Here is a 26281-nt window from a genome sequence, read left to right as displayed (position 1 = left end):
AAAATTATGACCAGTATTTTTATATTAAAATCTTTTAATTTCGGTTTTTGTCGCTGTTTTCCATACATTTTTAAAACTAAACCAAGCACTAAATTTTCAAAACTTTTTATAAATTTATCTTAATTAAATTACACAACAAACTATCTCCTTAAAAACTACAATTTCCTTGCCCATATTTTTTATGATACAAATATGTTAATATTATTTAATACATACACAAAGCAGGACCATTAAGACTCCATCGTACGCGTGATTACCTCTGTGCGTTTTAGTGATATTACGCTTGTATGTGTACGTGTATGTTTGTTTCCATTCACGCTGCGGCACTTTTGCATAAAATATTCAGCGACCAGCCCATATATTTTTTTTTTTTTGCCAACCAACCACTTATGACTCCTGTCTACGAGTGCTTGTGGTTACCCACACCAAACGCGTGCGGAAGTAAGACAGTGCCTTACTCAGCGTGCTGCCAAATAACTCATTCGTGCCAGTTGTGTGATTTACATTTCCGCTTGAACGCGCGAAAGCCACGCGGCCGCAATGGTACTGACAAATGCGCACGCAAACATATGGTCGCCTGTATGAAAATGTTGCGTATACGCGGTGGGGCACACTCATTATGCCATATTGTGTGTAAAGTTTCTGTTTTATGTGCGTGGCAATTGTAGGTCAAGTTCGTATAAGTATATGCGACTTGGTGTGGGATGATAGAATATATATATTTTTGCACAATTATTGTTTTTGTTTTGGAAAATAATGTAATGGTGAGGTGGTACACAGTAGATATTAACAAAAAATGTAGTAAATCTTATGTTAATGAGAAAATGGATTTTTTTTTTTAAAGTGATGAGAAACTGTAAGATATTGTTTTTAGAGATTTTTTTATTATAACGACCAATTGAATAAAATATGCGGTAAATTAAAAATTTAGAACTTAGGGCATAAAACTTAAAACTTAGAACCTAAAAACCGAATATTTAAACTGAACATTTAAAACATAAAACTCACGACTTACAACTTTTAACTTACAACTTAAAACTTTAAATTTAAAAAGTAAAACCTATAACATAAAACTTAGAACTTAAAACTTAAATCTTAAAGCTCAAAACTTAAAACTTAGAACATATAACCTAAAATTTACAACTTCCCACTTAAAACTTAAAATTTAAAAATTAAAACCTATAACATAAAACTTAGAACTTAAAACTTAAATCTTAAAGCTTAAAACTTAAAACTTAGAACATATAACCTAAAATTTACAACTTCCCACTTACAACTTAAAATTTAAAAATTTAAACTTGCAACTTAAAACTTAAAACTTTATATATAAAATTTAGAACATAGAACTTAAAACTTAGAACTTAGAACATAAAACTTAAAATATAAAATTTAAAACATTTTTTTATTTTTCTTACGAAAAAGTTCTGAATCGTGACCCCTAAGTTCACTTCTCAGATCAAAATTTAAATACTAAGTTTTTTACTGAAAATAGTTAAATAATTGCTTAATAATAAAATATATTATATTTTAATTTTTTTTTTTTCAATATGCTACTATAAAAATTTTATTATCATAATATCATTCCCCGACTTTCCATTTTCGCCTTCATTCAAACATTTTAATACAGAGTACTGCTCTAGATATGTATGTATTATTTACATGAATGTTTATTTTATTTTATTTATTTATGTTTTGTATGCATCCTAAAATTTTGCCTTGCCTTCACTTTTGACAGCATACAATAAAAAAGTGTATAAACGAAAAAATTAAAATGTCACTCATACGCCGCGTATGCCGCTTACTAGAAAATGCTGGTTAACATGCTTTTCTGGCATGGTTTCACTTTGTTTTTAATTGTCACACTTCCGCCGCATTCACATGCTGCGGCACATTCAACCAGCTGCAACGAGGCATGAGGCAAACGCACGAGTGACAGGTAGATTGCTGGTGGTAAACAAAAAAATGTGACAGTCATCAAAAGCGCCTGCCGACAACTAAATGGGGGAATATGTAGAGGAAAAATAAGAAGAAACATATACATTTGCATATTTATTTACACAATCACACGAGTATATGAGTGGCCGGCGACGTGCCTCTCTTGGAGCACTGCTGCTCTTTTAAGCACGGCCATAAATACGCAGGCAGCGTATAAATTTATTTTACATATACCTGTATATACGTATATATTTGCAGTTATGTATATGTGCTTAGGGAATGGTGGACAAATGTGTATAACCTGCTTTCGCGCACTCTGTATGCCACGAGGCAGCGACATGGCACGTGTGCCCTAAAATTGCGAGTAATCACCAAAAAACGGGAGCTTAATAACATAAAGTACATAGCAACAACAACTTTGGCGGCGCAGCAAGCAAAAAATACTTATATTAAAATTGCTAAAATATAATGAAAAGCTGCAGTGCCTAAGTTGTTGGGAGCTCAGTGTGCTGTGGCGCACTTATATGTTAAAAGGAAAAATACAGGGTGGTGCAAATACTTGAAAAACTAACGCGATGACTAAAGTTTAAAGTTTTTTTTTCAATAACAAGCGTTCCAAATCTTCAAAATTTGGAACGAAGGGCGTTGGCTTAACAAAATCTTGTGATTAACTTTTTGTCTTGAAGCAATTTTTAATATTTTAAATGACAGCAAGGAAAAATGAGTATAGCTTCCTTGAAGCTTTTCTCAGGTGCATTTCTTATAACATGAAAGGCTATAATAAGATCTTTATATTGATTTGGAGCGGTCAGTTTGTATGGCGGCTATATGCTATAGTTACTCGATATCGTTGATTGTGTCAAAAAAAGCATCTTCTTTCTGCGAAAAAGACGTGTACAAAATTTCACATTGATATCTCAAAAGGTAAGGGATATGTACTCAATACAAAACTATTTTACACTAAATATAAAATGTAACAAGTATGCTTTCGAACCACCCGACTATTGAGTGCTGAATATATGTATTTTCTTACACTCGTGAAATACCCCGACAACCTTTCGCTGACTTTCCAAGTGCATTTGTAACATGAGTGTTGTTTACATACACATGATACAGTTACAAGCTCACTTGCAATGCTGGAAATATTTTGTTTCACTTTTTCGCCATTTTTTCTGGCATTGTTGTTTTAAAGTTGCGATTGTTCTGCTTACTTTTTTATTCACAGTATGCTTTTTCGCCTTTGCTTTTGTGTAATTTTTACGACAGTTTTATGAAAATAAATCGCAAAATATGCAGTTTTCACACACCAGGCTTGCAAGTTAGTTTTCTAGTTGTTGTTAAGTCTGTTATAAACGAACAAAGTTTTGTGTCACAGCTTTGCATTTTTGCTTTTGCAACTAAAAACACTACTTTGTAGTTTATATATGTCAAATCTCGTCATCGCGGAAAATAATGGTTTTAAGTTGCCTTTGAAAACCTTTACCCTTTACCGTTACCTTTGAACCTACACAGTAGATTTTTCGAATATAGTACTGATTCATTCACACCCTTAGCTTGCTTGCTGCATAGCCCTGATTTGGTTAACATCCTGTTTTTGTTAATTATTGATAAAAAAAAGTTATTACTGTTTAGCCAATTTGTGAATTTGTGTACCATAAATTGCCCTTCTACATATATCCAAGTGTTCTGGGGAATTATTTGCGTTAGTACTTACCACTGTCCTCTCGAATTTGCTTTTCTCTTAAGCATCTCCATTGCATTTTTTTTCTAGATCTGTTTTCTGTTTTCTGAGAAAATTTTTAAATTTATTGATCCAAAAATTTGTGTACATATTATGGTAACTTCCAGCTGTATTTTAATACTTACCTGTCACGAGCGTATCGCGAATTCATAAATAAAGCGAAAATTGTTCAATCATCATCCAAATTTATTTTATCGCCTCCAAGGTAGTATCCATTTGAAGCGATGCATATGAGCCAACGCTTCTTCCAATCATCAAAACATGTTTTCTAGGCTCTTTCCAAGATGATCTTCAGCTCTCGCGTCGAATTTGTGTTGATGTTTTCAATTGAGTCGCAGCGTGATCCCCGAAGTGGATATTTCAGTGCGGAGAATAAGTAGAAGTCACAGGGGGCCATATCAGGTGAATACGGTGCTTTCTCAATGATATTTGTATTCAAGTATGTTTAATGAATATTTTCGTCATTCTAAAAATCGACAAAACCTTCTGAGGTCGACTTATGTCAGTAAACACGCTGCTTGATAGATTGCGCTAATTTTTGGCATCATAATTGAGGAGAGTTCTATAATCTTTATGATAATAATAAAAATGTAAAAAAAATATTTATTTTGAAAGGAACTTGTAGAAGGAATTACAGCTCTTATCAAAAGAGACGTTTTACCATCCCCACTATATCTCTGATCCCCTGAAATTAAAGAACCAAACAGGCTTCGTTAAAGTAACGTTAATTCTAGTAACTAATCAATAAGTAAAATAATATTTTTCTACAAAATGCCGGGTTTTTTAAAAAAATAATAGATTTTTGACCAACATTTCGGACTGAAATTGTTTAGAAAAAGAAAGAACTTATCGGTGAGAAAAAATCTTCGATTAATTAATAAGAAATAGGTTTAAGAAGCTCGAGTTAAAATGTGTCACCATTGTGGGAGAAGCGTGTTTAAAGTTTGGCTTAAGTAATTCCAAGCACTCTGAAATGCTTTTTTATAATTTGTGTAACTTCGATTCAACGGAAGGATACGATATTTTTTGTGCGTGTTCTTAAATATGTACATTACGAAAATAAAAAATAATCAATTTTTTGAAAAATCTAACTGTTAATAGCCCCTTAAAACCTCCAGATGGTAAGATATTGAAGTTATGACGGCAAATCGTATTAATAAGTTTAAGTTGAAAGTATATGTAAGGAAACCATATATAATAAATAAAGTTTTAACGGTAAGCGCCAAAGACAAAGTGTTATTAAAACCCGATAGTTTGACAGGATTTGGAATATACTCGAAATATGTATTTTTATAGTAAGTCTATTACAATGAAGAAAACTCCCAAAAAACAATCATAACTTGTTTTTTGCATTTTCGCTACAACACGAGAATTCGGCTTTAGCAGTTTAATTTTATCAAAGGCAGTTGACCGCGTGCCCTTTGAAGACAAATAAATATACCTTTTCAGCTCAATAATGGTTAAGAGTAAGATTAAACTAAGTTTTAGATGGAAATAAATGTCAATACCAGGCAGTCCGTGAGAATTGAATATATCTAAAGTAGATTCGTTCTCAATAATTGTTGGATTAACTTAATAAAATCAACAGCAATTGTAACGAAATTAGGATGACTAGAAGTAAATAGTGCAAGCCTACTCCTTTAAGGAACATACAAGTACTTTGCAAGTAATTTAAGGATTCACAAATCCTTTTTTATTCGCATACATATAAAGCCTTAAAATTAATATATTGAAGTTTTTTTCTTCCGCGATAACAAATACTTGAAATTTGTTAACCGTATCCTAACACTCACTTGCGAACTACTTTTAATGAAAATATCGGCTTTAAGCATTAAAGCATTAGAAGATGACAAAGCAAACAATATCGCACAAAAGTAACTGTATACCCAGCAAAAAAGCCGAAAAAGGAAAGCGAAAAAACTGTGTAAACTGTGCAAAGTGGCAGACGAGCATTGCGCCTAGCAACAACAAAAAAAAAAACAACCATACATATAAACAACAATGCGTGTAAAGGCGAGTATGTGTAGTCGAATGCTCAAACAGCAGTGAAGCACTGAAAAGCATCGCCGCAAACGGTGGCAACACTCGCTAATACATATTTTCAATTTACATGCGCTCAAGGACATACAAAGTAAATTTTATTTCAGCGCAAATACTATCACTCAGCAGTGAGCATTGTGCGACCACTCAGCAGCGAAGAGCCAAAGGCAATCCTGGCAGCAGCGCCAAGCGAAGAAGCTATTGTTGCGATGTTCTTCTGCGCTACTTCTTCTTCCTCTTCTTCTTTGCTGCGGCATCTTTAAATATTTATCTTTGCTATACTATTGTTAGTGTTGTTTGTTAGCATACTTTTTTCTTCGTTAACTTTTATTGTGTTTGCCGTTAGATAGTGTGTTACATATAGTTGTAGTGGTGTCGGACACGGTGATAAGCATATTTACGCTTTACGCCAGCGAAAACTGCATGTGCTTGAGTGTGTATTGGTGTATTGTGTGTGTGTGTGTGTGTGTGTGTGTGTGTGTGTGTGTGTTTGTCTTTTATTGTGGGTACACGCGGTAGCGGTATCGATTTCGGCAAATTACTTACCAACAGCTTTCCCACTCTCAGCAATAACAATAACAACAATTCGAAATATATATTTTTTAGATACATATTTACAGGCGTAGATACATAGTTATGTACATACATAGATATGTAAATAGAAATTGATACATTTATTTGCTGATGTATATATAATTTTGACTATTTTCTTCGACAATTCCAGTCGCTCTTGGAAATTGTTTGAATTTTACTATGTCTACGCAGCCAGCTAGTATATATTTCGCCATGTACACTCGCGGCCACGCAAAACTTACCACTTTACTTTCTTAATTTTTTTTTCGGACTTTTTCGTTCGTTCAGGTTTTTCTTCAATTTTGTATTTTTTTAAGTTTTTAGTAAACAGAGGTAAGCTAAGTTATATTATCTTATTATAATTATAGTTTTTAATTTATTACGTTTAATGAGTAAAACACAAATTAGCTTTTCTGTGCCTTTTCAAAAGCGGCCGATTTTATGGTTCTTAATACACTCCATTTTTCAATTAAAAAAAAAAATAAATAAATAAATAAAATATTAATTTCAAATAGAGTGTAAATGAAAGTAAATTTAAAAAAACTAAATTTTCATCACATGTCAGTTTGTAAAGCTCACTATCTTTCAATTAATTTATCTTTAGCTGAATGTGTTTTGCTTGTAATTTATAACATTTTTGATTAATAACATGTCATTAACTTATTTCTAAATAAAACACTTCTATACCGCAAAAAGTACCGCTATAAAGTAAAATCAAATATGCACAATACTTGAAAATTTTTAGTGGTAAGATTAGCGTGGCCACGAGTGTATTTGCTTACTTATACTCTGAAGTTACTTAAAGTTCTCCGAAGAAAAAGTTGGAGACCCAAAAAAATATATAAGTACACTTAAGTGATCAACGTGACGTTCTGGCGCGATTTAGCAGTCTCTCAGTAGTCTCTCAGTTTTTTGAGATTTCGATCTAAAATTTTACACACGCTCTGTTTTCTCCAAAAAGCTACTCATTTATTGTAATAGGCGGTATTGAACTGCCGGAATATTTTGTATTTGAGAAAGGTGCTTCGGTGCTCAAATCATTTCACATGTTGACTTAAACTCGAGTACACCATGTCGTATGATCAACACAGAATTCGTGAAAGTAATCCCGAACAGATGTAACAAACTTATACGAACGATTTTTCCAGCCCTCAAACACTTTTCATTGGCACTTTTTGGCATGGCCTTCAGCCCCTTCAGCGAATTTTGTTTTATCTTTTCGATCGACTGAAAGCAAGTTCCACGGAGCGGCACTTTCAGTTTGAGGAACAAGAAAAAATCACATTAAGCCAAATGTGGTGAATACGGTGGTTAATCGATGGCATTCATTGTTTTTTTGGCTTTAAAAGCGATGTTGCATTAACATCGTGCAAAATTCATGAATTGTTCTTCCACACTTTCGGCCGTTTTCAAAGGCTGCTCTCACGCAAAAGCCTTAAATCGGAAAAATACAGCTCCTTATTGGCCGTCTGTTCCTCCCGAATAAATTCATGATGTACCGAACCACGAATATCGAAAAAACAACGAGCACCACCTCGATTTTTAGCGGTCCTGGCGCGGTTTCTTTTGTTTCTGGCAGTTTTTTTCCCTTCATTCCGCTGATTTTTGACATGTTTGCAAAATCTTAAAACCCATGTCTCATCGGCAATTATAATGCTCTACATAAATGTGGGATGAGAATTCGCAGGATCAAGCATATCTAATTATTTTTGAATTCTTTTTGGAAAAAAAAATCAGTTTTATCGGGACGGGTTGAGTAAGAACACGTTTCATACCCAAAATATCCAACAAAATAATGCGCACGGACTCGCGAGTGCTGTCGAGCTCTCTTGCCATCTCTCTTACATTTGCCTGATGATTTTCAAGCACCATAATCTTTACTTTTTAGTATTATTATCAGTTCAGGAGGTCGCCCAGAATGAGGCATCTTTTTAAAGATCATGTTAGCTGTTTCTGGTGAAATGATTTAGCTAATTACACTCACAATTTCTTTCGACATTAACTTTGCTTTACTCTTTTAACCAAAATTACAAGAACATTTTGTGCAGGCATAAACATACATACGCATATGAAGCGAAATTTGGTATATACACATATATAGAAACACAAAAATGCAAATTAGCCTTAAAAGCGGTCAGTTTCTCACGCACACACACACACAAATGACTGAGTGGCGCTTATCGCACTTGATGTGTAATCGCAATCGCAAGTGGCAACCGCGGCGCGCTTAACACATTAAGGTGAAAAGTGGCACAGCGTGATAACAGCGTCCGACACACGAGCGCAACAACAACAACAACAATTAAATTTTGACACCAGCCCACAAAGCGAGTGAAACAGCGGTACACCCACTGTACACACATAAAACGCCAACTAAAATACAAACACTCACATATACAACATATATATATATATATTTGTATAAGCATATAAATATATAACATACATTCGTACATATAATATATATACTCGTTGATGTGCATTTGCTTTCACAATCTGTTAAATTAAAACTGTGGCCGTAATCGTATTAATCTCTGTGCCGCAGCGCCCAAATGTCGAAACAGTGGAATGCATGACAACAAAAACAACAGCAATAAAACAAAACAATAACAAAACAGCTGACGAAACGGATTAATGTGCGCGAACGAGCGAACCTGCCGATAGCACCGGCAGACCGGAAGTGTGCTTTCTCATGCCTTTGTTACTTTTGTTGTTGTATATACTTTTTCGCTTACCCCCTGTTGGCATACTTTAACGATGCCATTTACATAATTGTAATTTGTTAAAAAATACGCCACATTGTACTTGTGGTGGCGCGGCGTCGAGGCGGCGAATCCCGAGCGGATGTGTGTTCATCGGCACTGTAAACAAAAACAACAACAGCAAAGCGTAAATAAAACAAACAACAAGCCGCAAAGTGTGAAGCACACGGTGGAAGCGCAATAAAATGTAACGAGCTGCAAAAATGTAAAAAAAAAACAACAACAACAAGAACGTATTGTGGTATTAAAACTTTGAATGTGGAAAAAGTTTAACACATTCAGCAAAAGGAAATTATGGTTAAAACATGCGAATGCATAATTTTGTGTCCAAATAAGTTGAGTGATATATAAATGGAAATTTACTTATTTACGTAAATTTCAAATGTAAACATACTAATATACGTAGATAGTTAAATGTGTAAGTGTTGAAGGCCACAAAGGCTATTCGTACTCTTGGGGTTCAAAAACTAGAAAAAAAAAGAAAACACGTTAATTAAACGTTAACAACTACAAAATATTTCTTAAGGGGTTACAGGGGTTTCCTCGGGTAAAAAACATGCTTTTTTCAACATTTTATTATCATATATAAAATTAAATTATTAGAATTTTTTTTTTGTTACAAACATACATTATTTAGAAAAGAAAGAAATTCTGAATTAAAAAAAAAAATTAATTTCGGTAATTTCGACGCCATTTCCGGTGACCCCTCGAGTGAAAGATGCGCTCACGTTGGCAGTATAACTTCTTACAAGATCACCTAAAAATGCGTGTTTTAGTTGAATCTTAACTAAAAATTGTACGAAGATCTAAGTAAAATTTCATCGAAATCACTTAAGTAGTTCTCGTGAAACCTTGCCAACCGACTTCAAAAACACAGTTTCGAGAAAAATACGTTTAAAGACGGTGCATTTATCTTAGCTAGTCTCGAGTGCACAATTTCTCAAGTCTGGATATCCAATACGAAACAATATTCCAGAAGTGTTGTAGAATTTAATAAGACAATAACAAAATCCGATGTAACCCCTTAAGTGAACTGGATTTTCTCTCTCATTTTGTATGACAGCTATATCCTACAGTGATCAGATCTAAACAATTTATTCGGAGATTGCATCGTTTCTTTAGACATTAACTCATGCCAATTTTTTTGATGATATCTCTTCAAACGAAAAAGTTTTCAAACAACCACTTAATGCCGATAGTTTAATTTGCTTGGCAGCAATATGTTATAGGGGCCCGATTGGGGGTGGTTCTGACAAATAATTAGTTTCGACCGAGTAAAAGACGTGTTCAAATTCTCAGACTAATATCTGAAAAACTCAGAGATTAATTAGGGTATATACAAACGGACGGAAGGACAACAGTCGAACATGTCTAAATCTACTAAGTTTAGGTGTGTTAAAAAATTCGTTGTAACCTTATTATATTGTCCACTGTTGAGAGTATAATTATGTACATTTTCTATATTATTATATTATATCTATGAGAATTATACAAAATTGTCAAGACAGGTCTCAGTTGAAAGAATACAGTGTTTAAAGTAAAGCTCTAGAGAAATTTGCTTTTTACATTTTTTGAAGTCATAATTGTTTACCATAGCCCATGCAAGGGCTTCTCTATGAGCTGTTTTTTTCGCGATGTTCTTTAAATGAAGTGGTTATTTCTAAAATTATTAAGTCGAACAGCTATTGAGAGAAAGGAGAGTCGGTATACGTTCTCTACTACTAGTTATTTATTCGATTGCACCTCGAGTTGCAGAAAAGCTCAAGATCAGGGCAACTCACTTATATTTCTGAACTGCCTCCTTCATTTACTGTATTCAATCCAGTACATATGTATTAAACTTAATTGAATAATACTTGATTGAATAAAGTCGGAGCTTACTTATGTGGTTTAAATGTACCGATCTAAAAATGTTAAGATGCAAATTCACGATTTTTCGAAATTTTAGATTTGCTTTGCTCGGTCCGGCCGTTTGTGGTTTTTATACTCTTGCAACATATTACTTGTTTGTGTAAAATGAAAATAATTGAGTTAGTTATAGGGCTTTATATACAAAAATGTCGATCATCCGTCCGTCCGTCCGTCCGTACAAGTTGTAACTTGAATAAAAATTAAGGTATTGTAATGAAAATCGATACTCGGGTTCCTTAGCAAAAAAGTGAAGGGGTTCCTTAGCAAAGAAGTGAAAAGTGGATGATAGGTACCGCTGATATGTAGGTAGGAAACCATATCTCGAGATCTACTCGATCGATTGCAACCAAATTCGACCTGTCATATTATCATACAGTGTACAGACAATCAGACAAAAACCACGCTTATGTCACATATATACCATTCTTTCACTTTCCAATTTACAAACCAAAATCCGATCAATCTATCTAAAGATTGGCACAAACAGTGCCTTCAAGGTATTTCAGCTTACGCCCAAAAATTATAGAACCCAGACGCTAAGTATGGGGGTCTCGTGCGTGTGGCTTTCTGAAAACATTGGTCTTTATGTGAAAAAGAAAATGTTTCTTTGATAATATATATTCAAAAATGGGTTGAATCGGATCAATACTTCCATATTTTCCCATATACCTAATATAAAGATTTTCGAACTTCAGGTTGACTTTATATCATATATATCGGCCAAGTTAGTTTAATATAAAGTTGCAAAAGTACAATATTTTCAGTTTCACCCGATCTTAGCTCTTCTTTACATGTTTTTATTGTGTCCCTCAAATTATACCAAGAATAAAACCAGCTACTAAGTAGGAAGACTTGATTTGCGGTTATGCGTCGTAATGTCGGGATAGACACAGATTTATCTACTCAAGGATAGTTTTCCAGATCTAACTTAACGTTAGTCAATACAGACCAATGAATATATTGAAAGCAATCGGGTATACAATGTCTTTTTGATTTTTCTAATGTAATATATGATTGTCATTTTCCAAGTATAAAAATCTTTTAAGCTCTCTCAGATATATCTCGAATATTATGACAAGAGAGTTAGCCAAAAAGTCGTGTGAGTGGATACTCCGACCAACTTGAGAATGAGGTTCCTCAGAAACAAAAAAGGGACAATAACGAAGCAAGAAAATAGTTCTAAACCAGTAAAAATAAGTAAGGAAGGGCTAAGATCGGGTTTCGCCGAACATTTTATACTCTCGCATGACAAGTTTCATCAAGATATCTCAATTTTTACCCAAGTTACAGCTTGCACGGACGGATAGACAGACATCCGGATTTCAACTCACTCGTCACCCTGATCACTTTGGTATATGTAACCATATATCTGACGATATATACCATTATTAGCAACTTTATTGCGACAGTATAAAAATTATGCCCTCTGAATTACATGAAAATATCTGAGAGATTTACCGATATTTCCGGTGAAAAATTAGGTTAGGTTAGGTTAGGCACTGAGTTCTTCGTGCTCGATATCAGGAACCTTGAAAAGTTATAGTCCGATCACGACAATTTTTCCACAAGGAAAACCTCAGCTCAAATACCGTTTTTGTGTAAAGTTTTATTCCGCTATCATCATTGGTTTCTAATGTATATGTTATACAGAGGAGGCATCAGATGGAATTCAAAATAGCGTTGCATTGGAAGAAGGCGTGGTTGTGAACCGATTTCGCCCATATTTAGTACATGTCACCAGGGTGTTAAGAAAATATTATGTACCGAATCTCATTGAAATCGATCGGTCAGTCTTTATAAGTTTTCGGTTTTCCCCATTTTATGGGCGTGGCAGTGGTCCGATTTTGCCCATCTTCGAACTTAACCTTCTTATGGAGCCAAAAAATACGTGCACCAAGTTTCATCATGATATTTCAATTTTTACTCAAGTTACARCTTGCACGGACGGACGGACAGACAGACATGCGGATTTCAACTCTACTCATCACCCTGATCACTTTTATATATATTAAATGTATCTATATCTGAATCCTATATCCTAAAAAGTTTTAGGGCTTATAAACAACCGTTATGTGAACAAAACTATAATACTCTCCTTAACAACTTTGTTGCCAGAGTATAAATATACAATTCGTATATCCGAAGAATTTCGAAAATAATAGCGAAAGTAAATGAAGCAACATCTACATTTATGCCGTCTTTAACTTATAAACTAATAGAGCAAAAACAGTTAGAAATATGAAAAGCCTGCATGCACTCAAACACTCGCACGTGCAGCACGCCTTCATATGTATGTGTGTCCCCATGTTTCTACTCACACTCACAACAAGTAGTTGGATTTGCATCTGTATAAGGGTTCGTGCAGTATAAGTAGCATCTGTTGTTGTTGTTGTTTGTTTGTTTTTATAATGATCCTGCCAATGTTGCTAATAAAGTACTTGGTGCTGTTACAGTTCATAAGAGTTGTCGTTGTTGTTGCAAATTTTCTTGTTGCTGTGGATGCCGCTACTTGACTAGCTACTCTTGACATTGTTTACAGCTGGCGCATTGTCCACTGGTTGCACTTGTCAGCTGCAGCTGCAAACAAATACCGTTGGCACTGCAGAGAAACGCGTTGACGGCAAATTAGTGTGGAACTAGGCTGTTAGGGTGTGGTATTACTTTTTAATTTTGAATGTTTGGAGGGCACTGCTTCACATTAGTAATAAGTAACGGTTTGCTAGATATACTAGCTAAATAATTGAATTCATAACCGGACAAAAATGAATTTTGAGCGAAAAATATGTCAGATTAGGATTGAACTCTATTCCTCTATCTATTTCATGATGATGATTTTTGAAGAATTCTGAGCTTTAATTTTACAAAATATATTATATATTGATGTGTTTACTTCCTTTCTGTTCTATGGCAAATAACTTTTATTAAGACTATAAATCAACATTGATCGGTTCTACTTGTAGCAGTCACAATTTAAAGCTCACCGTCAATCTCCTCCAACGAGTTCTCTTTCTCTCTCGAAGGTGTGTGGGCAGAGAAACGGTATGGTAATCGAAGTATTATAAAATCGAAGTATAAAATGAAATTAAAGTGTGCGAGAGCTCTGAGTGCCCCAGCTCGCAGTCATCGAATTGTCCAGATTATCTTAGTCTAAGAGCAGCTCTCGCGTCTAAACACCTTCCGGCTATGAACAGCAGCGCCCGTTGAACACTCGCTAATTTTTTAGCGAATGTAGTAGTAACATACACAATTTTTTTAGAACTGTCAAAGAACTAGTTTCGTGATAGTACACGCAAGCGATGCCTTCTCGAACTTTCTGTTTAGAACGAGCCCTATGTACTCTGTCAGCAGGCACGTTCTCAGTAAATTAAATCAATTCGGTTCAGCAAGATTTTCTGGAGAAACCATTTTCAGCAACCCAGTTGCTTACGATGCTAATGTAATGGCAGATACAAGAATTGATGAAAAAATAATCTCATGGTTCGAATTTTAATACATGAAACGGTCAGGTTAGCCATGATTGATTATGAGAGAAGTTCAAAACTTCTGTCTGTTTTTTATGATTGGCACAACGAACTGCTCACCTAAGGTTAATTCGGGCTTGTATTATCAACAATGGGACCGTCTGATGGTTGTAAAAGCCCAGATGTGGACAGTTTTGGCAAATAGTAGCGAAAACGTGGAGCTAAATCAGGCGAATACGGTGGTTCATCGACGGCAGATAATCGGCATTTTAACCTGCTTTGACGTGGACTTCGGCTCACCTTTGCCACGTTATGCGACTAACAGCTCCTCTGTTTCCGAGTCGTAAGCATGGATCCAAGACTCATCGTCAGTAATAATATATTTCACGACATTCTGGAAATCGAAAAGCATTGTCTCACAGACGTTAACGCGATGCTGTTTTCGAAAAAATTATGTGATTTTAGAACCAATTGTTCTTTCACTTTCCTTTTCGCCAAATTATATTCCAAAATAGTTTTCACTGCCCCTTCTGTTATCTGGCTGTTAATCGTCGATTCTTAAGCACCAATTCTTTTATTTTATTGACGTGTTGATCATCAGTTGTTGTACATGGCAGTCTTGGATGTGGTCTGAATAAATTGAATCAATCAAAAACATCAAAAATTTTCGCTCCCGCGTAATTGAAATCGAAAAGTCCAAATTCATTAAAATTATTTGTATGATATTTACTGTAGCAGCAATTACGATTTTTTTGTTATACTAGAGTCAATTTAGTTTTCAACTTTCATCGTAATAATTTAGAAAAGTACTTCTCAGTCTTTAATGTAACATTTTAAGCAGAAGGAAAATATATTCTAGTGATTTCGTGTTGAATATGTGTACAAAATTATTTGTAAAAAATCAATTTAATCAGAAAATATGTCTGTCCATATATTGGAAGGCAGTACCGCATACCCACTAAAAGATTTAATTTCCACTGGTTACAGCACAACTTCTCAGAAGATGAGTTAACCGTAACATTAGATTTGCAATTTTTCCACTGCAAGCAGTTGCGAAAAGTAGTAAGAGTATGTGGATGTGTGTTTGTGGATCTTTGTTTGGAGGGGTTTATCTCGTTTGCAATAACATTACCCTTGACATGCATTCGCTTCTATCACTCATTCACGTTCGTATACGCTTCGCTCGGCTTATTGTTTTTAAGTTTGTTATTGCTATTGTTGCTGTTGTTTTCATTGAGTTAAGTGGCCCATAGGCAATGCTTGATAACAATTTACTATTGTTGAACATTGGAGTGATCCATTGTTGTTGTTGTTTTTGTTTTAATTTGGCATGCATTCTGCTATATTGGCGTTGCTGGGCAAAGCGTTTTCACAGGCATAATTGAAAAATGTCAAAAACACACACAAAGCCATAGCACATAATTAATTATGTTTTTGTATGTGTGTATGTAAGTATGTATGTACTTGAAATTTTCCGCTACATAATACTCTGCGAATTTGTACTAGCTTCACGTTACGCACTTTGATGGCAATACGAAAACAGCAACGAAAATAGAAACGAAAACAAAAACAAAAACAACAACAAAACATACTGACTTTTCAACATCACTAAACCAATAAGTCACATTTTTCGGATAATTCGTCAAGCTTCCTGCTTTTCATTTGCCACCTCCCCCACCCCCCAACACCTGCCTCTTTAGCAATTTGCGTTTAATTTTCAGCGTTTCTTCACGTCCTTGGCATCGGCGGTTGGTCGCAGCGCGAACCGTTAAGCTTTGCTGATTTGTTTGTTTGTCGTTTTAGCGTTGCGGCGTTGCCACCCGTTTGTTGTGTGTCCTGCGGCGTTGCGCTGTTTACCGCATCCGCATAATCCCGCTGGGGGACGCTTAGTGGGAAATGAAATTTTGTGAAATGAAAAACTGAGAGACAAACTCAGATAAATAAACGAAACTTGCTGTAAAAGCAAATGTGCTGAAAATATTGAAATCGTCAGTTGATGGTGGAAATTTTTTTTTCATTCAAAACGAAAACTTCGGAAAAAATTCCATTGAAATGCAAAACCAAAAAAATAAAAAATATAAAAAATAACGACAGCAATTTGATGGACTTAGTTGCATACAAAAATGTTGAAAAAAAGGTTGGGTCATCTAAATACCAAGTGACGTAATGAATTTTAGAGTGAGAAACATAGAAAACTGTTATTTAGAAACCGTTATTCTTACACTGTCGGTCACCCCTTGCACAAACTAAACCAAAAAAATAACTATAAAATATGGTAATATAGTTTCTTATGTTTATATTTCTTAGTATTTTTGCCAGTGTGATTAACATTTCTTTAGACAGCATAAGTATATGTATATGTATTATCTGATCAGAATTGAATCGGACTGACAAACAACTTAACTTTCATGTATTTTTATACAAACTATTACCGCTTTCACCATAAGCTTTTAACACAAAGCAAATATGACATCATTTCATCCAATTTTCCTGAGATGGCTTCGGTGAATTCAACGAATTTTTTTTTTGGGTTTCGACTGAGTTTTGGAGCGCCATTTGCTAGATTGTTGGATAGTTTGATGTCATGTTCATACACATAGCGTTCTCAGCTATTTTCTCGGTCTTTTGGTACGAGTCTAGCATTTACACGCATACCAAAGATATTTACCAAAATATTACAAAACATTAACCAAAATAATAACCAAAACGTTAACCAAACTATTAAACAAAACACTAAGCAATATATTAACCAAAGCATTGTGAGTCAATCTATAATATATATTGAGATTCTCTGCTGTCTCTTTAACGTCATCAAGACCATCTTTAAGCACTGTTTTTTTAACGTTTTTTGATATTATCGCCTTTAACAGCACCATTATCAAATGCCTTGTACCACTCAAATACATGTTTTCATAATAACGTAGACTCTCTAAACACTTCTTCAACAACTCTGTGGTAGCAATTTCATTAGAAACACAAAATTTCTGAAAAAAAAAACTCGTTGTTTAACTCGTTTTTCCATGACAAAAATCGCCAGATAAAAGTCTTGCGTCAATAGAAAAAGAATTTGTATCGATTCCGTTTGCGCGGTCAATTTAAATGGACCTTTTCCATATTGATGGGGTACCCATATTAAGGTGTTCTTTATTTCCCAAGCTAATTTATTTTGCAGGCTCTCCCTAAATTTTCAATCTTGCCCTAAAATAATTATTTATACGTGACAGATTTGTAATCTATTTAAATTTTGTCTAAATAAAATAATGATTATTTTCTCATAAATAAAAAATAAAAATAAATTTTTTATATTTCCAAACTTCGGAAATATAATATTGAGTTAAAACATTTTCTGCTCTTTAAAACCGGCCTTATTGATTCCATAAAAGTATATCTTTAAAACTTAAAACGATACTCCAAATGTAATGAGGCATTCTTGCTGTACACCGTGTCGTATGAGCAACACACAAGCCGTTTTCACGACAGTCGGGTCGAAGTAACTGGAATGAACCCAGATTTTTGTCCGGCCAAGGACTGTCAAACTGTCAACAAAGAGTTTCTTTATTTCATATATATTTTTTTAGGAAAAAATCTGAAATATTAGAAAATATTAATTTGGGAAACAACTGACACCCTAATACATACATATATACATATAATATATTGCTGAGGCTAGTCTTCAGCTACAATGTTTAGATGCAGAAGTTTTGTTGTTGTAATTTAAAGCACATACATCTATGTGCTCTCTAGTTTTTTAATCTTCCATTTAGTCCATCTTTGTTCTTGTTGAGGTTCAGACTAACATCTAAAAAAATGCATTAAGAGTTTTGCAGGTTATCTACTATACTTTAGTTTATTTAATAATTTGTTTATTATGTAAGCTTTAATAAAATAAAATATCTACTATAACTATAATATATACAATATATATATATACATATAATATAAATAATAGAATAAAACTATGATATGGTTGTATTTGGTTTTACAGAACCAATTCGAATTTTACATATAATATATTCGACCAAGAAGGCTGGTCACTGTATATCCGATGAAGTTAAGGAGGATACCTTTCAAGTTCTAATATTTAACACTAAGTAAGAAGGCACTAATATTCTTAGATAAGTTATACAATAACGACGTTGAACTTCTCTTGTTCTAATTTCAACGAAGTGGATGTGAATGAGAGAGAATTGCAGAAATTGTAAGTGGAACAAATTTTCCAATGTTCGCTTCTTTTAGGAGAAATTATATAAATTGAAAACTTGTTTCATTTCTGAACTGATGTATGGGTATGACATAAGGTTTATTGAATCATATGTGAATYGCCTTACTCTTTCCCAGCGGCGTTTAAAGACCACTTAAGCAAAAACATTTTACTCAAATCAAACCATTGTGTTACAAATCCTTATTAAAAATTGATTTAAAACCTTCGTATATTAATATATGTTTATAATACTCACTAAGTACATATATAGCTGCAACATATACACATTTCAACAATTTAATAGGCTTTCCGTCAAATTTCTGAAAATTTTCTTCTCTCTGTTTAATCTCTTACACAGGCACCTACTTTCTGCTTTACGATTTTATCGATTATTTCGATAAGGATGAGGCGACTTCATTGACGCGTGATAAATATTTGGAAATTATGAATAACATTTTTGGCAAAGTAACACAAGCGGAACGCGAAGCAATCATTTTTCGGGTAAGTACATACCAGACATAATTGTAAGGCACTTATAAATATACATATCTACATATATGTAGAGTTTGAGCAGATTTCTACATACATATGCATATATGCATCTTTAAACCTCAAGAGCACAAATGTATACAAATTTAACAGCAAATAACGATTTAAAAAGCTGCGCACTAACACATACATACTTATTTATTTACCTATTGCTTTATAAATTTGCTTTAAATTGAAAACCATACATTAACTAGCACACATTTATATGTATCCACTTAATAAAAAATGTTGGCAAATTCTTTGACTACATGTGTATTTCATTGGTTTTTCATTCAATTCGTATACCATAGACCAGGCTCGTCCAACATAATTTTGTGAAGGGCCAGGTTTAGCATTTGCATAACCGTAGCGGGCAAATAAAAATTTATTTATTTATTTATAAAAAGCAACATCACATAAATCTTAATATATTATTATTAATGTAACTATGGCCGTAGCATATAAAAATATTCTTATTCTTAAAATCTAATTAATGAGATGTATGACATTTTTTCTGTTTGCATAGCGTATCTATGTCAGCTGGAGTTTTAGAAGTGGCTATGCGCAAAATGCCTTTAAGATGAATATCTAATAAAGATAATCTGGTTTTTGATTTGTTAAATTTCATGCGAGAAAACAGCTGCTCGCAACATATGTACTACCAAATAAAGAAATTTGTTGAATAGCCAGCTTAGTAAGGTTTGGGTATTGACTGGGTGTAATATACTTTTTTTTACAATTCAATTAAGTTTGGAAGACAATTATTATATGCTGCTTTGCAATTCTATTAACTCAAGCTGTAAATTCAGCGCGGCGCCTTCAATTTCAACATCAAATGGATTTTTAAAAACTTTCATGCAGGGAGTTTTGATTTGAAGTCTGCGAATCTGTCGTCAAACTCGTTGCCTAATCTTTGTAACATCAACACGTACTTGTCAAAATCCAAGGTATCTTGCTTTCTTGTAGATAAGGTCTCCCAATGAATCAACTGCTTTTGTTCCAGCTGCTTTTCCAACAACAAAAGCTTTTTTGTGAAAGCTAGAACGTGTTCGTATAACTGTGTGCATAGTTGGTCCTTCCCTTGCAGTTTCAAGTTAAGATCAGAAAGATATTTAGTTATATCAACCAGGAAAGCCAGATCAGCCAGAAACTGCTCATCAGTAAGGAAAGTAAGTAATTTCTTGGTCTTTGTTGTCAAGAAAAATCTTTAAGTCGTCCAGCAGGGAATAGAACCGTTTGAGTGTAGCTGCTCTGCTGAGCCAGCGAACGCGACTGAAGTATACAATGTCTTCGCGATCTGAACCGACATCAGCCAGAAAAGCCTGGAACTGTCTGTGGTTAAGCCCTCTTGAGCGTATAAAATTAATTGTCTGCACTACTTTATCCATCACGCGTTTCAGGTCTAGAACTTTTCAACATAGCTGTTTTTGGTGAATAATACAATGATGCTGTATGATTGTATGTGTGATTATTGGGATGCCCAAAGACTCTAAGAGATGGCGGGCCGGATGGTGGCCCGGGGGCCGTATGTTGGAGAGGCCTGCCATAGACTGACAATGTAGGGTGTCTGACTTCAACTTTCTGCTAAAACTTTTAGGGAAGCACCTTAATTTTTACAGACTTTGTCTGATATTATATATTGTTGTATGTAATGTTAGATTTATTTAGACGACAAATGTATGGGAAATGTTTAAAGCTTAGAAAAATAATTTTTCGTTTAAAAGTTTAAATATTTTCAACAGAAATTTTTAAAGCTTACAACCTTTATATTTATATACTATTCCGGAATTACAATTATATATCCCACATATTGGCCAGTATTTGCCAAAATTCAACTGGAATATCGAACATCTTTCAATGAGGTATATGAAGGCTAAAGAAATTATTCATCTGATTCAATCCATTTTTGACATAAGGGTCTAAAGTTATTAGGAAAGAATTTTCTCCGAATTTTTATGATATGTATATCTCCCATATTGATCGATATTTTCGATGAAAAGTTCGCAATTGGAACCTTGATCCATATATACGATATCTGGCGACTTTAATACCTTTGATCCGACTTGAACACTTTTTGGTCATAAAGCTCGCTACTTTAAGCGCATTATTTGGGTAAAGTTTTATGCCGTTACATTAAATGGTGCTTGATTCGCGCTTTTGAAATTGAAAGATTCAGATTGAATTTATAATTGAACTATATGAAATGAAGAAATGTCAAGGTCAATTTTATCGATATCAGTCGAATTCGATATAAAGCCTTCCTATATCATCTCAGGTATAAAACTTTATGTGTAGTATGTATTTATTGATTTAACGCGCTTATAGTAGCTTTTAACGGAACCGCTATATGGGGAGTGGGCGTGGTTATCATCCGATTTCATCTAATTTTACACCATCGGTTGAGGCGCTTGAGCGATTTCTCCTGAGCAAATTTTTAAGATTTAAAAACAGTTTCGATTTGCGGCAAAACTACGTATTCTATAGAAAAAATGGATAGGCCAAAGTCGAAGGTAATAAACAAATCTGCAACTTTAATACTAACATAACATAATCTCAAATTTATTATTTTTGTGTACAAAAATAAATTTTCATTCACGAAATTTCGTTCTTATATTTCACACAGATCGTAATACTTACAAATAAATAATAAAAATGAAACCCTATTTCGATCTGAAATCGAAAAAAACACTAATTTTCAAGCAAAAATTCTCAGATAAAATTCGTATATTTTTCTAAAAAAAAGTCAATAGGATTTATGTTTTTTGAATCGCTACTTTCTTATACTTAAAAATATATACATTACTATAGTAAGTGCTCTCAGAGAATTCAAAAAAGACTCTGCACATTTTGAAATAATGTTACCAATATTTTTACATACCCGCCCTTGCTGTTGCCACCGTATTTTCGATGAAAATATGAAGTTATAAAAGAATAAATTCCAGTTGATTTTACATTTCGAGTGAGTATAGATTGCATAAAGCGATGCGATTTTTCTTATTCAAAAATATATTATATTTCCTTGAAAAAACTTTCACTATCTTCAGCCTTATTTCGTAGGTTTAGAAATTTTTAAAATTTATGTTTACCTACATACTCAATTTTCAAGTGCATTGCACATTTTCCTACTACCAAAAAATACCGAGCTTTTGCAGTTGTTCACGGCCAATTTGCAACATATCAAGCTGCATTACAAAAAGAGGCCAGCAGCCGTCAGTTGCACCAATCAGCCAAGTATGCAGTTACACATTCTTTACGCAAGAATGAAACTCAATATTGGCACAAATGCTAGTTGGTTGACTTTAAGAGCGTCGCATTTTTTCACTTCTTGTGGCCTCTAAACTATCCATCTGAAAATTGTCGTGTTGATATCAAGGATATATAGGATTTTAACATCTCTTATGAATCGACTAACACGTTTTGGTCAAAGTTTTGGGTATAAAGCGTGACAATGCTGAAGCAGAAAAAAAAACTTCGCCGCTGAAAGCACCAAGGTCGGGATGAGACAACGCTTATAGAAAGTCTATAAGAAATTGGATTAATTATTGGCATAACCTTGTAGATTCGGGAACCTATTTTGAAGGCAACAATAAAGATTTGCATTTAAATATTACACTTTTTTTTTGTCAGTTCGGGTAAATTTTGATCAAATGGTATAGCCACTATAGCTATTTGAGTAAATATGGGGAAATCTATAAAAACCAACTATAAAAACGTTTGTCGCTAATTTTATGCTAGAGAAATTTGGTATAAAGTCTTTAAACTTGGTGGCAGCTAACACCGTTTTTACCCTTGTCGCATATTTCACCATTTCAATATAATACATATAATACACTGGAATGGAATGGAACATAATAGTTATAGAGGTAAGCACTGGGGCCYATGATTTCAACTTTTTATTATTATATATTATAGATATTATTATAGGCCCAGCACTCTTTCTATATTCAAAGCACCAATAAGGCGATATACTTCCAGTGAGGTTATAGGGACCTCAGGAATTGTTTTTGCATCGCTAGATTGTTATACAGCGTTCATGACGAACTGAGTCATTGCTGAAGAGACTTTGCACATATTATTTTTAGAGGTAAATTTAAAGTCTGCAGTTATTTGCGTATATTGACACAAGAAAACTGAAATTTTTTTGGAGAGGGTTAGTATACTGTTCCATCATGTGCTTTTAATCACAGTAACTGCTGGTAGGCAATTATACAGTCTATCTAAGATGAAACCTTATATAATCAAATTCCAGGCCCCTTAATTCCAATTCAGTTAAATCAAGATATACTATTAATATGAAAAATATATATGGAGTTGATATAAGGATAATCCAACACCCCGCTGGTTTTATAAGTTAATCAGTGCCAATCTATGCCAGATGCCAGCATTCTAATTTCTCTTTTATCCGCATTAATATCCAATCATTGTTGCACGCACATACATACCATATATATCGTGCCGCGTGCATGCACTGAATGGCACTGACAGTTGCGCTAATTGGCAACTCTGTAATTGCATTGCATTGTGCGTGACCATTCCATACATATGTATGTATATGTCCCCCTGTGCGTAAGTGATGGATTTGCTGCATGTCCGTTCCTGGACGCTGATTATTCGATTGATCAGATTTACTCTTGATTGCCTGATTGTTGATAGTCTACTTATGTACTTATTTCTTTAAAAACTCATGCATCTGTTTGTGTGTGCGTAAATGTAGAACACCAATTAATGTTGCGAAAGCTTTAAACATAACTTAACATTTGAAATGTTAGAATAAAATTCCGTTGACAAAAAAGTCTTGCGGTATTTTTTATTGAATTTTCAATTGTTCATAAAATTTTTTTTTGATGACTCATGCCCAGCTCTTGACCGATGCTACGGCTGCTACTAAGTCGGTCTCTTTCGAAAAATTCAGCGATTTTATCGCAATTTTCGACGACAGGCCTTCCGGAGCGTGGTGCATCTTCGACCACCTCTACACCAGAATGAAAACGTTGAAACCATCATTGTGCGGTGGAAATGGAAACTGATAAAACTGCACAAATTTTATTGGCGGCTTGAGGTGCATTTTTGCCTTTATCGTAGTAGTATTTTAAAATATGCCGTATTTTCTCTTTATTTTGCTCCATGTTTGCGACGGTATAACTCACGAACGACTTAAAAGAAACGACAATCAATCAAACACGTGTTAGCGCGCGAAATGAGCTTTCCAAAAAGGTATAGCATAACCCGATGCGACGAATAAAACTAGAACTACGCGCTCTCAGCGTCAACTAGCGAAAATACCGCAAGACTTTTTTTGAAGTTGAGGTTATGTCGATTAGATATTATGTATATGTATATATAAGAGAATTTATGAGAATTTTTGGTGCCCTATCATACTAAAGTTCAATTCGATTAATGCCCAATTTGCTGTCTGCTCCAACATACCAGTATCATGGCTGAAAGTTTCTTGAAATCTGCAGTTGATTCTCATAGATTTCGAAACCAGGCAACAGATCACTGTGTTTCTTGACATATTCAAACAGTATCCCAAAAAGCTCTGTTCAATGAAATCATCAATCGATATTCTATAATCTGACGAGGCGTGCTTCTTTCAGGTATGTTAAGCTCTTATGCTAAACAACACATCGTCCATCTTGGAAACAGTAGATTTTGGCTGTACCGAAACTATAGTATCTCGTCACGCTGATCATTTATTAATATACTTAAGAACGTCTCCAACGATTCCTTTAGGGTGTTAAAAACATGGTGGCGAAATTAATGTACTCTTTTCGGGAAAACCAAACACCAACTCAGTTAATTAACATGTGTACCCATGTGCTAGATACAGAATAGTTACTTATGCACATTGAATCACATATGATTGGTTTTTAATCAACTCGACTAATACGCCATGTAAGTGGTTACATGCCACAGCAACAACCACATTCCCTGCTTGCCTTCGTTCATTTACAGTAATGTCTAATAATTGATGTTCGAATATTCTCAAATGTGGCTATATTGACTTTTTGTGAAACTTAATTACACTTGCGTTGCTAGTATGCTCCTCTAATGGATTACTAAATATTGTAGCACAAATACTCAGATTCCACTGCAAATACTAAAAACAAAGTGGACAGAAGTTGTAAAACATGTAGACAGGATGGAAGTGAATGTATTTTACGTAACATGAGATAACTGTTATGAATAACTGTTTAATTTCCCTTTTCGATTTAACACTTTCTTCCTGTGGGATTTACATTTTGATTGTTGCTGCAGCACACCTTTAACCTTTTTTGTGCGCAAATTTATCTGTGCTCTGTTGTTTTGCGGTTTCTGTTGGGATATGAATTGTGGAAGAGTGCAATTTCCGTACTGCTATGCGTTTATCTATAGTTGTGTGCAAATAATCAGCATTCAAATAAAGATTTAATATTCATGTGTGGTTTTGTGGCACGTGCAACCCTCTTTTGACTGTATGGCTGTATGGTTTGTATGGAAGCTATATGCTATAGTAATTCGATTTGAACAATTTTTTCGGAGATTCCATTATTGCCTTACAAAATAATCTTTACCAAATTTCGTGAATATATCTTGTCAACTGCGAAAGTTTTCCATACCAGTACTCGATTTCGTTTAGTTTGTTAGCAGCTATATGTTATAGTAAGCTGATCTGAACAATTTCTTCGTATATTATGTTATTATCTTAGAAAATAACCTGTTCCAACTTTTGTGAAGATACAATGTCGAATGAGAAAGTTTTCCATTCAAAAACATGATTCCGATCGTACAATTTGTATGGCAGCTACATATATGTTATAGTGGTCCGATATCGGCAGTTCCGACAAATAAGTATCTTTTCAAACAGAAACTGACGTGTGCAAAATTTCAAAACGATGTCTTAAAAACTTAGGGAAAATCGTCTCAGCTTAACATATTGCTCGTTTATATATATACCTTATAGGGTCTCAAACGCTTGGTTCTGGGTGTTACAAACTCCATGGCAAACTTAATATACCCTGTTAAAGGTATACAAATAATTTCACAGTGAAAAGTGGTGGAAAAGATAGATTTTGCCTAGTGCAAAAACTTGTTTAAGTATTAAAGAGTATATCTCATTTTGACTTAACAACAAAACAAAACAAAACAA

General features: G+C 34.1%; 1 protein-coding gene across 2 annotated transcripts in view; it reads left to right on the top strand.

The window, feature by feature from the left end:
• LOC108967616 (acetylcholinesterase) overlaps window positions 1-26281 on the top strand; it is a 157334-nt gene that overhangs the window by 91804 nt on the left and 39249 nt on the right. For both annotated transcript variants that reach the window (XM_018931158.1, XM_018931157.1), the window contains one exon: window positions 18983-19125. In XM_018931158.1, the coding sequence (XP_018786703.1) occupies window positions 18983-19125 (143 nt within the window). The remainder of the gene's footprint in view (window positions 1-18982; window positions 19126-26281) is intronic.

This window comes from Bactrocera latifrons, unplaced genomic scaffold (assembly GCF_001853355.1).
Source record: "Bactrocera latifrons isolate USDA-ARS-PBARC rearing strain unplaced genomic scaffold, ASM185335v1 scaffold_192, whole genome shotgun sequence".
Taxonomy (NCBI): domain Eukaryota; kingdom Metazoa; phylum Arthropoda; class Insecta; order Diptera; family Tephritidae; genus Bactrocera; species Bactrocera latifrons.
The sequence above is the reverse complement of the archived record's forward strand: the minus strand, read 5'-3'. Positions and strand labels throughout refer to the sequence as shown.